A 16,338-nucleotide genomic window follows, 5' to 3' on the forward strand; every position below is an offset into this window, starting at 1 on the left:
CATTTTGTGTATTTGTACAAGTGAACCTTCCTCTGCTGCTAGAACGAGGGGCAGGGTGTGCGTGCATGCGTGTGTGTGTGTATGTGCGTGTGCACACGCAAAGCCCTGGGTTCTAGTTCACCCATTATGATTTTGAACCAATGAGTAAAACTTTCCAAGTACCTTTTTATTTATTTTTTTAAAATTTTCTCTCCAGTGAGTGGGCTTTAATTATACCTCTTCCAGCTGGTGGGCCCCTCTGCAAAACGTTCTGAGCAAAATATTGATAGTAGTTATTAAGAATGTTCAGTAATCTAAAATTCCCATACTGTTCTAAGTGTCTGCAGAGAAACACATCCAGTTAACAAAGGAGAGTCATGAGGGTCACGTTCCAGAGCCTCAGCTAGTTACAGAGGTCCGTCCGATGGTTCATGGACAGCCCCACGCTGGGCCGCTGAGCTCCGACGGGCCTGCCGCCGTGACTCGTAGGTGCTGGAAGACACTTCCCAACCCACCCCCCTCCCACACCGTCACTCGCTGGCTCTGAAAAAAGAATCAAAAATGGCCCATCAAAAGTTCGGTTTCTTTAGAGATCAAATAAATGTAAGTTTAAACAGCATAATAATACCCTTTCCATACTGTGGATCAGGGAGGACTCACAGAAATTATGCAGAACGAGGGAGCGGGTTGTACAAGTGTGGTGGAAGCCTAAATGTACAAAGCAATTTTGCAAAAGTTATTTAAAATTTTAAAAATGCACATAGCCCTTGACCTGCTCAAAATGTATTGTTTGAAACAGAGGTATTCAGAAAGTACTATAAGCAGTTTTTCACCAGAATGATAATTAGAACTGTGAAAAATTGAAACAGCCTTGATGTCCAACAAAGATTATTTTGATATATATATATACACATATATATTTATATATATGTATACATATATCCATCGAAATTACATCAAATAATACTTAATGACATGGAATCATGTAATAACATGTACTCTGCAAAGGACTTCTTTTAAAAAGTAAATAAATAAAAGATTCCTGTGAAATGTGCTCTCATAATGGCTGTTTAAAACATCTCCCTGCCCAGAGACGCTGATTGTCTGGGCTACGTTACAAGAAGGGACGAACGTTTGCTTTTTGCTGATGAATGAGGCCACTGCCTCTGACAAAGCCCAGAGGTAAATTTCTTCTGGCCTGAAAGGAAGAGGAGTCTTGCTGAGAGGTGGAAGGTCAGCACTGAAAGCCAGATGAGGCGTTTTGGCTGGAGCGTTGAGTTGGAACCACAAACCATGCATTGTGTTAGATAATTTTCCAATTTCAGTTTTTTTTTTCTTTCCTTTTGAACGTTCAGTTACTCTTAACTCTCTTCCAGAAAAATAAAAGAGGTAATTAACTTCTTAAGACGGTGGCAATGACTAGGTGAAGGCGGCAGCTACAAACCTAGCTGGGCACGGGTGACACTCACGCCGTTTGCTGCAGAATGTCGGGTGACGGGCGGACCGGGCCGAGAGCAGAGCCGTCGCGTTCCGTCTTGAAGTGTCCCCGAGGAGTCATTTTTACCGAGTAGTATGTGAAATTATCTCTCTTTTCTTGGCTGAAAATATGTGATCACATGTAAAGCTTTTTCGAGCTTTAGAAATATTCATTTTATTGTGGCTCGACAGGCTTAGGATAGGAGCAGCGGGTGGAAGAGGAGGTGTGGGTGGGGAGAGAATGGGGAGCACGGCCAGCTTAGGAGGGGCCTCGAGGAATGAAAGCTCGAGGGGGTGCCTGAGAGAACGCCCTGGAGGAGAAGCGTAAGTATGGGGGTTGGGGGGACTTTAAGTAGAGCTGAGGGCGGAGTCGCGCTCAGGGGCCTGAGAATCCGCGGGGACTGGTTCAGTCAGAGATCAGCAGCGTTACCTTGAGGCCGGCCTTTGTGTAAATATCGTCAGAAGCCACATCACTGGGCTGCAGCTTGCTTTGAAATGCATCAAAAAAAATAAAAAATGACGACCTGGTGAATGGTTAGGTGGACAGGTGTGCGATGAAGTGCACAGAGCGGAACGCTGGCCGCTGTGGAATGTGGGTGGCAGGTGTCCAGGTGTTCACGGTACAGGTCTCTGAATTTTCCTGAAGGTTCGAAATTTTTTCATAAAGTAGAGGGAACAAAAACTGCAACGAGATGGCAAACCCTGACCTTGTGGACATTTCCCGAAAAATCTGGGTGACGGGGAGTCCCCTGTGAATCCCGAAATTCAAAAAGAGGGAGATACGCCCCCTCCCCCGCCCCGCAAATCTTAATCATTGACTTGATTGCTGACCAGAAAGCATTAAAAATATGTGTTGGCCACTTCCCTACTCAGAGGATTTGATACACATAAGGAAATATGTATGTAATACAAAGGATGAGAACGGCGAAGGAAGCCTAGTGAATGGAGAGGGGAGACGAGGTCGCCCCTGGAAGATCACACCCCACGAGACTCTGACCACGCTGCTGGGGGAGGACCGCAGGAAGGCAGGAGTGCAGATGGGAGCTGGTCAGCTGCAGTGGTCGCCTGACGGCCGGTGAGGTCGGGCAGGACGGGGACGCTGTTCCCACAGCCGACGCCAGAGCTCTCTTGTTCTGGTGGTTTCTCCCCCTCCCCCGATGCAAGCCAAAGAGTAACCGAAGAGGATTCGGGAGAAGCATCTGGAGGCGAAGGCTGTGAAAAGTATTTTCTCTGCAGGAATATTATGTTCAGATGACAGATCCATGCAGCGTTTTCCGATTATATTGGGCAGATGGCTCCTTCTTGTGTGAAAGTGTACTGAACAAAATTAAAGGGGAAAACAGAGTTCCGAGGACAAGCCTTCAGTTCACTTGGATTAGAGAAATACATGGCACCAGTTTGAGGACCCCCTTGGTTTAGGGACATCTGGGCCCAAGTCGTCATAACCACGCGGATTCAGAGTGACCAGCAAGAACTTCACCCAAGTGGCAAGGCTTCCTCTCTTCCCTGTTGGATGTGACTCCAGGAGGAAGTGTGGATCGAAACCAAGAAATGGCAGTCGGGGCTCTGAGCCCTGGGCTGGAGGGACCGGCGACGGAGCCCCACCGTCCCCCTCTCTAACAGAGCCGGCGGCGCCCGGTCCTCGTGATGCCGTGCAGCGAAGGCGGGGTGTTCGTGAGGCGCCTGGCCCCATGCGTGGCTGACGAGGACGTTTCTTCCCCTTCTTTAACCCCCTGCCCGGTGATGAACCTAAAGCCGTACCTCGGTTCTTACAGAAATAACGAAAATAGTAGATAATTTTTCTTAGTTTAAGGAAAGAGTTTAACCCTTTCATTTAGAATAGCCTGATACTTCATTTCTTTTCAACATGCGATACAGCCTTGCCTTTGGGGGTTTACATCCTTATCATCTTTTGGTAAAGAGACTTGCAGATTCTCCTCTGTGACCTCCAGAGCGATTGTGACCGTTCTGGCACCTCGACTGCGGCCCCTGTGTGCTGATTTCGGACTTCGGGCCTCCAGAACTATGAGAGAATACAGTTCCGCTGTGTCAAGCCACCAAGGTTCTCATGATTTTTTAGAGCAGCGGCAGAAAACTAATACAAATGCTATGGAAAATAAAAGTGGTGTGAATGGAGGGAAAAACACTTAAGATGTGGTTCTGGAAGAGACAGGGAAGAAAGTCACATGCAAGACAGAAGGTGACGGGTGTGGAAGAGCTGTCTGCCCACGGCCAGCTCACGGGAGCTGCTGGTTCCCGGGATCAGTGATCAGGCGTCACACACTTCCCTGAGCTGCAGAGACGCTGGATGAATATAAAAGAGTCACTCGCCACATTCGAACAAACTTAGGGAAAAGAGACCCACATCGGGGCATACCCTGGGAAGAATATAGAGTAAGAAGGATGAAGTAGGAAAAACATTTCACACGAATCCAAACAAAGAAAAGAGCAACAAAAATCGAGGTGACTCTAACTCATGCTCTGCAACAGAGCCGTCAGAAGATCTTAACACCAGGAGACTTCGTTTTTCGATTCAGATCTATTCCCAGGTTCCATATCGCTCCTGCCTAGATGCGGGTTCAGGGAGTCTGCAATGTTAAAAGCTCTGATTATCAAGTAAATTGATAAACCATCTACAAAGTTTTGGGGGTTACATTGTCACCCAACAATTTCATATTTAACTGAGTTGTCCTCTGCATATGACACCAATCAAAAAAAATGTTCAGACATGGAAGGGTTCGGGAACATATACGAAGATGTTCCTTTCTTTAAATTTTGCTTCGAAGATATATCGCAGAAGCTCAGGACATAAAACAAAATAAGGCCGAAGAATAAGCCCTGGGATCTGGCGACCAAACGAATACAAACGTCACATATTGTTCCTAAGCCATGGAATGGAGAGACAACAGGGTGGCCGTATTCTGGATCCAAACCCTGGAGTTCCGTCAAGGGCCATCAAGAAGCGAGGAAGAGATGAAGGTTTGAGATGCTGTTGTCTAAAGTACGACAGCATCACAAACCTTCAAAAAGAATTGTTTCCTTTATGCTAACATGTAGAGGAGTATTCATGGCTAAAGAAGGGCTCCGGATAACATTAGTGCCGCTGTCCCCCGTGGACGGAGGTTCGCATGCGGCACGTTGTTGCGCTGGTACCAGCTCCTGGCGACCCTGCGAATGCCTGACGTCCACAGTCCCGCCCCCAGCGGCCCCGCTCAGCTCCGCACGCCCCCGGCTTCTTTCACGGAGTCGATCCGTCACGCCTTCGGTCTCCCCCTTTCCCGGCTGCCTCCTATTTCCCCAGCATTTTCATCTTTTCCAAAGAACACTGCCTTCTCCTGACCGGCTGTCTGAAGGGGGACGGCTTCGGGTTCGCCCTTCCGGCCCCCCGTGATGCTTCAGGCTTCTCTCGCTCTAGCCAAACACAGTGCCAAGTACCTTCCCTGGGCCGTTTCTGTTCCAGGCCGCAGGGCTGGGTGCCAGGTCCCTCCCCTCCCGCCTGCAGCCGTAGGAGGCACAGCTTGAAGTCTTGCGGATTGAGTCAGAGCCCTTCCCTAAACCCCACACCTATGAGAAAAACAGGTGAGCGCTGGGAGATCCGGACACAAGTTCCTGATGTGCCCTTACGCTGGGAGGTGGAAGAACAAAGCTCATTTTAAAGTAGACCCCAAAAACGTACTGACAGGTTTTTAAAAGCAGAAGAGGTCCAGGGTACTTCCTTTAACCACAGCACACTAGAATGATAAAAAACACAAATCGTAACATTGAAAACCCAAATACGCAGAGATAGAAAAATGCAGTCCAGACACTGTAGAGTCCAGTGGGAGATCCTAACAGCAACTACGAACTGGGCAGAAAGTAACGAGAGGGTCACACAGTGAAATCTGAAACAAGGACAGTATCTACTTAGAGAAAAGTTTATGGCTTTATATACAAGAAATCATTTGAATAAGTGAATATCCAACCCAAGAAGGCAAATAGAGAAACTAAAGAAAACAATGGAAAGTTGGAGAAAGGGGGTAATGAAGATGAAGGTTGGCCATAATAAATTAGTTAAAGAATGGTAGACTTGGTAAGTCCTGGAGCTAATTTTTGCAGAAGACCAACAAAGGAGACCGATTTCTCACAAATCTAACTTTTAAAATGAATAAAAATGTCCACATGCGTTAAAGAACAAGGAAGGAGGCGTAACCACGAAAGCAGACGTTGTTTTTAAGTTAACGGTGATTACGGGCCCTCAAATTTCTGTGCTCAAAAATTTTAAACCTGAACGGAGTGGCCAATTTTCTAAGAAATTTCTAAGAAATGGAAATTTCTGTAATGGATTCAAGCAGTTGAAACCCGGAATAGAACAAAAACCATGGTACTGTCATCAGAGAAACTGCCCGTCCGCCGTTTTGCAGACTAGCTCTTCCGAACCTGCCAAGAACAGCTGCCTGAGCCAAATGCCACGGGGACCGCTGTGTTCTCATTCGGCGCTTCGCCTTGGAGAGGAAGGCGACATTCAAGCCTGTGCTTGGCAGCGAGGGGATGAGAGGCTGTCCAGGACGAGTCTGGGAGAACTCGCGCCCTCCCTGGAAGCCTGTTCTCTCTTCCCAGGCGTGCGGGCTGCTGACGTCTGGGGGCTGATGTCGCTGGCGGGGCCGTCCCAGCCCCGAGCCCATGGAGGAGGAATAGAACGCATCAGGGAAGACAAGTCCGCGGCGAACCCCGTGGCCTCTTCTGAAAAGATGTGGTGATGGATCGGAGGCAGTAACCTGGAGCCTTCCTTGGGATGGGAGGGGCAAGAGTTCAGAGACCTGGGTTGACCCAGTTTCTTAATTTGACTTCCATGGAGTTTTGTAGGTGGCCCCCAGGTCCTATACCAGGACATGTGAACGGAGAGTGGCCGTTGCCCATGGCCACCAGCCGGCTATGATTCCACCCTCTCTCCATCTTCTCCTTTGGGTCCCTCTCTCCCTGCTGGCCGGCAGCCTGTGGTGTCCCCCTGCTGGTAGCCAGTGGCTTTCACCTGTCACCAGACGCATCCCGTTGACGGCAGGTGTTCACACAAAGGCACGTAGCACCTCTCACCAAGAGAAAATCGTGTCATTTGGGGCGTTCTTTTTCAGGTGGAGAAACTAAGGCTTTGCACTGGTTTTACCTGTGCACGCTGGAATGGGTGGCCTGTCATCGTGACTTGGCTCGTAGGCCTCTGGGCCCGGCCAGTAGGCCAGTGAACAGTCCTTGAGCACTGCCTTCCACATGCCCATTACAGACACTGCAGACATCGTGGTGAGAAGGCCCATGAGCGCCCCCAGCCTCAGGGGACCTCTGTGCTGGTTAGGAGGAAACAGACAGGAGCACCCCAGCAAATAAATGCTTTAAGATACCAGAAAGTGCACTGAAAAAAAAAATGTGGTGACCAGGGACGCCGCCTGGAGGAGGCGGTGTTTGCACTGTGAGCGGAATGATGCAATGAGCTCGAGTCCGTGTTGCAAAGCTCTTGGGACAGACCCTTCCAAGCCAGAGGAGCAGCACAAGCAAACGTGTCCAAGAGACGAAGGGAAGTCAGCGAGATGGGAGGAAGGCAATGCCCGCCCATCCTGTCCATTAGCCCTGACGGTCGCTGAGTTGTTCTTGGTGACGGTAGTGGTTTCTTGTCGGCCTTTAAAACTTTGATGGCACTTCCGGGAGCTGCTTTTAAGTCGATCGTTGCATTTGGTTGGATAGTGCTTGCCAAGTTGTACGTAGAGGGTACAAAGAGTGCCGTAAGTGAAGATGAGCCTTCTCATGGGCACAGCCCCTTCTGCGGGAGGCGTGTGGCACGGGGGGCCCGTTTCTGCCCATGCAGGTTGGTGGGGACAGGGGACATTGTGACCAGCCACCGTAAGCAGATTAGCTGGGTAAAGAGGGGACACAGAAACATTGAGGATATTTTAGTTGTTTCCACCTGTGGTGATTGTGTGACTAATGCTGCTATGAACATGAGGATGTGCAAATATCTGTCTGAGTCTATGTTTTCAGCTCTTGGGGGGTTATATGCCCAGAAGTGGGATTGCTGGATCATATGGTAAAATCACTTTTACAATTTAGAAATATTTTTAACAGTTCTGAAATGGTCATTTCAATTCGAGCCAAAAGCCACCTTAAGATGGGAGGTGATGTAGAAATAAATGCAGGCTGAAATTTCAGACTTTAGTTCCTGTGATTTGTGTGATGCTCGGCGGCACGAAGTGCTTTTTTTTTCAAGTGTGCTTTTAATTTTTTTTTTACAGCATCAAGCTTCTAGCTGTGCAAGAACTACTTGACAGAGAGGCCCTGGAAAAGGTAAATGTTTCACTCTTTCTACTGCACATTCACGAACTTAGAGCAGAGAGTCACATGCCGGAGACAGCGCTCACTGCAGACCGGTCCGTTATTTCGTGTTCTTAACCATGCGAACTTTTAATTGCGACTCCCGCATTGCTCATATGCCGCCGATGCTCGGGAACCCGACCTCGCTTGGCGCTTCAGGGTCGTGTGAAAGCAGAGCCCCCCCCCCCAGCTCTGAAGCAGGGTCCCTGCGCCTCGGGACGCCACACACTGGACGCCGCCCGCGTGCTGGAGTCTCTGTGCGTATGTGTCATTACCTGGGCGGATGGGTGATGGACTTGAGACCCAGCGCGTTTACATAACTCGCTCAAAGAAAATGAACTAAGTGGCAGAGTAAGGAAGGGAACGCCATGGTTCCAGTCCCAAAACGGACGCCTCTTCCAGTTCAGAGGCAAGTTCGCGAGTTCGAGACTCTCCTTAGGCCCCTCCTGAGGCTCGAGAAACTACCCCCCCTGCAGACGAGTGTTTTCACCACTCGTTGGAGGAGGTGACCTGCTGCGTCTCTGGCCGGCAGCTGGGATCCTTGGCTGGTCGTGGTTCGAGTTCTGGGTGCAAGGTGGGGTGGGCTCTACAAAGCGGGCCGGGCAGGGGCCAAGGAGGCCAGGCTCCCGAGGACCACCCATGGGCGCCCCCAACTCCTATAGAGCTGCTCCGCTGGGGAGCTCAGGACTCTTCCCGAGTATGTGACTTTGGGCTTTAATTAGAATCTATACCGTTAACAAAAAAGAACCTGGTTAGAGAGATGAGCACCAAGCGCTATTATTTTATTTGCAGAATTTATTTTATTTGTCACTGAAGCAAATTAAGTTTTTAAGCACCAGGCCATGACGCGAGGGGAGGGAGGGGCCTGGGCTCTGGCTCTGGATTTTAACACCCGGTCAGCCTCATTGCCGTCACAGGTAGAATGAGGACAGTGCGGCCGCCTGACCTCGGAGAGGCGACGTGAGAACCCAGGGAGTCAGGGTAGTGGGAGGGATTTCTAGACGCCAGAGCACTTGGGCCATGGTACTTCTCAATTGCTTCTATGAATTCTTAATATGCACCTGGCCATCGAAGCATGCTAGGGGCCAAGAGTTTATGGAGATTCCGGGTCTGGCCTTGCAATTGTAAAAATGCTACTTCTCTAAAAACAATTATCTTGTCGGTAGTCACTGCAGTTATTTGTGTAACTTCTCAATAATAATTTTAAAAAAATCAGACAAAGCTGGTAAACATGTGAAGCCCCTGTGCTAAGGTGTCTCCGTGTAATAAAAACACAGGCACCGGAAATATCGACCAGGTCTTTGGAGCTGCGTTAATATCGGATCTGAGAGGCCGCACGGTTAAGCCAACTTGGGGGTACTAACCGCCCGTGGGATCTCACAGAAGGAGGTGGCCATGGAACAGGGCGTGCGTGCCATGTGGGGCTCAGACAGCCTGAGTCCGGAGCCCGCCCCCTCCTTCCTGACTGGGCTATTTTGCGTTTCTAATCCTCTCTGTGCCTCAGTTTCCTAGACTATGGAGTGGAATCTTTACAATCCGCAGTCCGCAGAGGTTTTGAAAAAGATTCAGTAGACAGTTGATGTAAAAGACTTACTGCCACATCAGGCGCCGAGTGATTCCCCGAAAGTTAGCTGCTGCTCATCTTATCTCCCCATCCTCCTCCCTCTCTCTGATGGCTTTGCGTTGTTCCCCCGTCTCCTTGCATGACCGGCCAACAGCTTTGCAAGACCGGCCAACAGCTTTGCAAGACGGCCTAAGTGGGCGTGGGGCGGGCCGGGAGCCGAGCACACTCAGCTTCCTTCTTCCTTCTTTCGTGTGTGTGTGATTCTTTCACTCACACCACAGGCCCTTGTTGAGCTTTCTAGTGCCAAGCAAGTAGCAAGCATTTCCAGAAAAGGCCAGAAGGAACCAGTCGACAAGAGCCTGGTGGCCAATTGCATTTCTAGGGGCACATGGTCTAGAACCTGGCAGGACTGTCCCTTGCACCAGTTTGTAATAGCCTCAGCCCCATGGGCAGGTTGGAGAACTGACAAGAAAAGTTCTTGGCAAACTGTAGAGCTTTGCTACTCAAAGTATGGCCTGCAGACCGGCAGCGTGGAAGCTCGTTAGAAATGCAGGCTCTCAGCCCCGCCGCCCAAGCCACCTGAATCCGGTGTGCATTGTGACAAGACCCTGGGTGACTCTCCTAAGAAGTATCTGTTATCAGCACCACTCTGGGCTCATCCATCTTCAGAATCTGTGAGGTGTCAGCTCTTTGCTTTTGTGACCAATTAAACTCCTTTTTTTTTTTTTTTGGACCAAAAGAGAAGAAGGAAACATCATCATTCTACTTGTAAGAACCCAGGTTTTATCTTTACTTTGCCGGCCTCTTCCTTTCATTAAGACAATAGTCTTACTTAATAGGCGGAGCCAGCAAGAAAGGCCTCAGTTATACACACACATCCTGCAAACCTCAAACCTCTTTGCCTGTCTTTGCAGCCAGACTACAGATGGCAACTCGCCCTTGGGCTTCGCGATCACTGAACTGACATCCCACCCGGGGGGGACTGGTGGCTTCCAGACAGACAGCCCCAACCGTGGGGACCTGCTCTTGCCTTTGTCTCATAAGACGGAAGCTGTTCTCAAGAAGCATTTTCCTCACAGGTGTCATTAACTGCAGGTTATATCCGACCAGTAACATATTCAAGTTATGTAAACGTATATAGTATGAAATGCTAAAAAGCAGCAGCAGCATTTTGGGGTCTCCGAGGCAGCATGAGTCCTAGTACTTTTTCCCCCTCGCATCGGGCATTTCGCAATGACTTCAGGATTTCAGTTTGAAGTTATCGGCTGTTTGCCCGACGTGCACACTTTCTGGTTTCGGGGAGCAGGCCCGTCCATTTCGAAAGAGCTGGGGCTCTCCTGACGTCTGCAGGGCACAGGCAGCTGTGGGGGGCCCTGCCTGGGGGAGCTGTGCCCCGCCCCCAGCCTCACCTCTGCTTGGCCGCTGGGCCCAGCAGGGGACCTTCCTTGGAGGCCTGTGGAACTGCTCTCTCTTGGGGTTCCTCCCTGCCGATAGCTCGATAGCTCGGGGGTTTCTGTTTCACGGTTGATTCTTGGGCTCGTGGTAAAAAGGGGGAACTTCTGCTTTTCCTACTGTTTCTCCACTTCCTTGCTCCAGGGTCCATTGTGGGCGTGGGGGCCTCCGTGTTCTGTGTGCCCTGCCCACCATCGAAACACGCTTTCTGGGGAGAGGTGGATGGTGTGCACGTGGATGGACCCCCGCCTCCAATAGGTCTGTAGGGTGCCAGGTTTTGTTTTTCTAACCTCTTTAAACACTCTTTGTCTTAATTCAGGTGTAATAGATTAGGGTGGAGGTTGGGGGACGCTTCGGAGGTGAGGTCTCTGAATTTCTCTTCTCTGCTAACACTATGTATAAGCCATTTCCCAGAAAAGTGACAGTGATTTATCTAAAAAATAAACTATAAACCATACAGTTAATAATCTTAAGTCTGTAATTTCTTAAGTCTTTCTTTAAAAAGAAAAACTGTAGAACCATGAGAAGATGATTTAACATGCTTAAATGCCGGGACGTGTGTGACCTTCCTCTGAAAAAGTGTTTTGGATTTGATGGGCTTTTTTTGTCAAATATCCGTTAGGTGCTGAGAGGCACGAGCACCCTCTGACTGTGCACTTTGCTTTAAGAGTGAGACGCGTTTGGTTTTCTCGGCTCGAGTCACACAGACTTGTTTCCCAGGCTTTATAAACGGGCCCACCTAACGCCTTGAAACGTGGCATTACATGAAAGGAAATAAAAATGTTGGTACAGCTTGATTTTGTAAGATTATTTTTCAATGACCCTTTCAAACAGCTTCCTGCAAAGCGGCACTCAATGGTTCGTTTGGCCGCTGTGTCCAGCTGGAGGCCACCCTCTCCCTGAAAGGGCCAGAGCCCTGGCGGACCCACCCCTAGCCCCGCGGGACTCAGAGCCATTGTCTGTCCCCCTCCCAGCCCTACCCTCGGCCTCTGCCGGTCGTGACTCAGCTGTCAATCACGAGCTGACTGCATCCACGCTCTGCCCTCTGGAACCCGGGCTCGGAGCGTGCAGGGACCCGGCTGGAATCCACTCTGCCGTGTTCTAGCTGGGCATCAAGTTGCTAACCAGCCTCAGTTTCTTTTTAACATTGGGCGTGGGGAGGGGTCACAACGATACCTACCTCACTGGGATGTTTTTTGCGAGAATTAAGTGAGACAATGTACGAGATGAAAGAGATTATACATAGTGAGCACCAGAATAACACAGCGAGCGCTTTCCCTGAGTAGCGTCTGCTGTCATCACCAGCAGCATCCAAATCTCGCATCATCATTGGCACGGAGAAGCCCAGCCTGAGACGCATTCGTCCCCATCAGAGGTGCCTGCCAGCCCCCCGCGCCCGCCGCTGCTGGGTGTTCTCCCCGGAATTTCGCTCTGAAGTTCAGCTCTTGGTTTATGTTTCCTGCAGGTGGAGCAGGTGATCTCTGAGACCTGTTTTGGTGTTTTGTGTGTGGGATAAAGTGGATACACGTCTCTCCGGCGGGCGAGGGATGGTAGCAGGGCAGGAACCCCTCCAGCCAAAGCCCGGTGGCGGGCGCCATCGGAATCAGAAGTGAATAGCGTCAAGGGGTTTTCAGAAGGAAGTGGGAGGTAGACGATTATCACGTGGACGCGTGTGAATGACCCGAGGGTGTGGCGAGCTCGTGCCGGAAGGGGCGACGGCGTTTCTGGAACACACATGCATATTCACAGGCCCTCGCTCTGCGGCGACATGTTTGTGGGGCGTTTTTCGCTGCAATTTGGACTCCCGGTTCGTTCTGTTTGTGCGAGAGTTGAGCGCGTACTCTGTGCCTAAATCGTCCTACATACCAAGGGGGATAAAGTGACAAAAATACCTTCGACTGGCATGTATAGGACCCCGGAATGCCAGAGCCGGGGGAGACTTTTCAGACTGTCGAATCGGCCCTGTCGCTTTGCGGACAGGACACGGAGGCCAGCGGAGCTGAGGTTTCCCCCCAACCCAGGGCCCGGAGCAGGCACCCTGATGGAACCAGGACCGACCCCGGTCCTGTGGGGCTCCCTTCAGGACGCCCACTGCCCGTCTCCCAAGGTCTTCTCGACTCTGGGCGTCGGCTTTAGCAGACTCGGTGGGTGGGGGCTTCTACCCCTGCATATTCCAGAAGAGGGGGCAGGCTCAGAGGGGCGGTCCCTGGGCCCGGTGACGGAGAACTGATGCCCAGGGCTTCTGACCGCGTGACGGACAGACGACAGACGTGGCCGAGTGGTGTGTGTCCCTCAGAACGTGGCTGGGGTCGGAGGCGGCGGCGGCAGGACTGAGGGCTCCAGGTGTGGACACCGTCCTGGGAGCATCCGGGAGTGGAGGGACCTCGCGGTGGTGTGGGGGCGGCGGGGGGTCCAAGGGCCTGCGAAGAGAGCAGATGAGGGGCTCGCGGAAGGGTGGGGGACGTGCAGCAGACACCCCTTCGTGCAGGCTCGGGGTCACAGTGACTCGCTTCAAAAATCTTAACTAAGAACTTAAAAATATCTTTAAAAAACGGTAGTCTGTATTTATTCTAAAATACCGGAACGAGACTTTTCAGCACCCTTGGTTTACTTTTTCTCATGTGCTTAGTCTGAGCTTAATTTGAATGCCGTCGCGAGTGGCCAGTATTCACGTATCTGTTAGATTTTTTTTTAATGGCTTGAGCCAGATCAGTGTCTAATCACGATGGCGCTCATTGTAATCACGTTCCTGGCCAAGTCTCAGCGGGCAGCTCGCTACCTTCCTTGAAGGGGAGCCAGTAAGCAGACATGGGGGCCCCCGTGGAGCTTAGTCCCTCTTGGAGTCTGGCTCAGGCCCACGAGAGGCCACCCCGCCACCCGCTCTCCAGCTCCACTGGACACTTGCCCCCTCCCCCCCATGCTGGAAAGGGCTCTTGGCTGGGGTCCCTCCAGCACCTCAGCTGCCAGAAAATGAAGCGTTTTGGAGAATTGTGGGCCAGGCTCCACAGCGCATTCGAAAAAAGAGGAGGTGCGTTTTCTCCTTTCTAAAAGCATCACAAGGTACCATGCGTATTTAGGGGCCACGATTCCCTTTCTCTTTCTATGAAAAGCTTGTATTTGAAGTGAACAGAAAGTGGGACCCCCAGACAGGACTTCGAAAGTCCCTTTAGCTTTTCAGCTATCAAAGGTGAGCGAATTAAGCCGTGAGAGGCCATTTTAAATGGGTGACATTAGCGAGGTTTCTAAAACAATAACGTGTAATGTTGAAGTTGTGGTAAAACCAGTGTCCCCGTTCATTGCCGGGGAAGGGTGGTGACGATGTGCCGGCCTTTCGTAAGCTCTTGGGCGGCATAATTCGTTAGCCTTTGAGATGGCCCTACCCTTCGACCCGTGACCCAGTTCCTGGGAGCACATCTTAAGGAAACGGTCCGTGAAAATGGAAAATACTAACCACGCTATATACCATGCCTTAGAGTCATTCATCAGTGAAGGCGGTTCGCTGCTCAGTGGGGCAGGAAGGGCTGAACCACCTGGCGGGTCCGCCTGTTAAAAACGGTACGTCTTTTAGCCTCGGAGAAATGCGTCGTAATAGTTACAAAAAGGCAGAACAAGCAGTTGTACCTGCCGTAATGACGACACATAAAAATGCACAGTTACTCTTCCGGCCGCCAGGTATTGAGCGGTCCCCTGCGTCGGGCAGTGCGCTGGATCGGGAGACATGGACGTGACCGAGACGGCTGTCATGCCCACCCCTGCGTAGCTCACGGAACCGGTGCGGAAAATCAGCAATTATACTAATGCCCGTTTAAAAACGACAGTGACGATAAGCACTGTGGCAAAACGGAACAAGGCGTCTGGAGTGGAGCCCTCACCTGACGCCCGCACAGCATCGAGGGACTGCGGAAAAGAAACAGAATTGGGTCACTTCTTTCTTCTTTTAAAAGTTCCTTTATCGTTAATTTAATATTCCTGGAATCAACCTTTTAAGTACCAGGTGCGAGCTACGTGCCCTCACCCCAGAAAAACGTAAAGACCCACATGCGTGAGAGAACAAGTATAAATTTATCGAGTTAGCTACATTAATGATCTTACTATTTCTGGTTTTCTTCATTTGTTCTGTGGAGTCAAGTTACCATTTTGCCCCATTTTTGTAATTCCAGTACATTTTCATTCCTACCCAGCTCCTCTGCACTGTTACCATCTATATTACGTTTCTATACGTTACAGGCCCAACAGTAGAACTGTACACGTGTTGTTTTATGCACCATGGATAAAAGAGGAAGATGTGCACTTTTACTGTCCTTTATAATCCCGTCATTACCCTTACTGGTTCTCTTCCCGTTCTCATGAGGATTCCAGTTGGTCTAGCGTCACGCGCTTTCAGCCTAAAGAACTTTCAAAAATATTTCTCGGAAGGAGGGTCTGCCAGCAACAAATTCTCGCTGTTCCGTTTGTTGGAGAATACGTGTTATCTTCCCTTTTGAAAGATGGTTTTTCTGGATGTAAGATCCTTGGTTGGCAGCACTTTGAACATACCATTTCATTGCCTCTGGCCTCCGTTGTTTCAGATAAACATTCAGCCGTTGATCTTCTGAGGAAGACTTTCGAAAGCTGGACGCATTGCTGGGCATTGTGCTTGCTGAGGGGGCATTTCATTTATGGGGTTTCTGAAGAGCAGTTCACACTTACTCGGTGTGCCAGAGCTGATTCCACTTTAGTGATGCAATTTCATTTGTCTGAGGAGACTTCGAAGGCATTATCTACACGTCCAATAAAACATTTCACATGATTTTGGCGAAGGGAGGACGAACAGGAGATGGCATCATGATGTTCTAGTGACACCAGAGACTTTGCAGTAAGGAATACCTGGGTTCGGTTCTCAAATTACAGGTTATGAAATCAGTTTAGTAAATTACAACCAGCTTTTGTGTGTATATACTATATACATGTATACCTTATATGCATGCAGATAGTGGATGGATGGATGGATGGATGGATGGATGGATGGATGGACAAGTGAATAGATAGATGGGCCATAGATGGACATACGTATACATGCATACATACGAAGTTGGTAGGCAGATATATACACCAGATCGCCATATAAAAATTATTTATTGCTTTGAGTCATGGTCAAAAATGTTTCAAATCTACTGTCCTAGACCATTTGTTGGCTTGGAAGAGGGAGAGAGGGCTTGCTCAGGGGCTTGTCCAGCATAGGAAAGGCTCTGCTTGTCCTTGGCTATATCCTAAGCACTTTTCTCTTCTGTTTCATGAGTCTTTTGGCCATTTTTGTTTTTCAGTAGAAAGAAAATGTGCGGAATTCTTTGCATTCTCTTTAAAAGTGTTGCACATAGTCACCACCTAATACAGACATCTGCATAACCTGGTGACACAAGTTACATGCCATTTCCTGTCTCGTTTGGTCCCCATCCAATGCTGCTCTTTATCAGGAAATGCCGACAATTAGTTGGTACTCATCAGAGAACTTTCAATTCACTTTTTTAGAGAATTCCAAGACTTTTCGTGAATGA

At 49.8% G+C, this 16,338-nt stretch overlaps 1 protein-coding gene across 2 annotated transcripts in view; it reads left to right on the forward strand.

Moving 5' to 3' along the window:
• The window catches only part of EEPD1 (endonuclease/exonuclease/phosphatase family domain containing 1), a 75,885-nt gene that overhangs the window by 36,399 nt on the left and 23,148 nt on the right, over positions 1-16,338 (forward strand). For both annotated transcript variants that reach the window (XM_036230480.1, XM_036230481.1), the window contains exon 3: positions 7,710-7,761. In XM_036230480.1, coding sequence (XP_036086373.1) covers positions 7,710-7,761 — 52 coding nt within the window. The remainder of the gene's footprint in view (positions 1-7,709; positions 7,762-16,338) is intronic.

The sequence above is a fragment of the Rousettus aegyptiacus genome, unplaced genomic scaffold (genome assembly GCF_014176215.1).
Source record: "Rousettus aegyptiacus isolate mRouAeg1 unplaced genomic scaffold, mRouAeg1.p scaffold_m13_p_13, whole genome shotgun sequence".
NCBI lineage: Eukaryota > Metazoa > Chordata > Mammalia > Chiroptera > Pteropodidae > Rousettus > Rousettus aegyptiacus.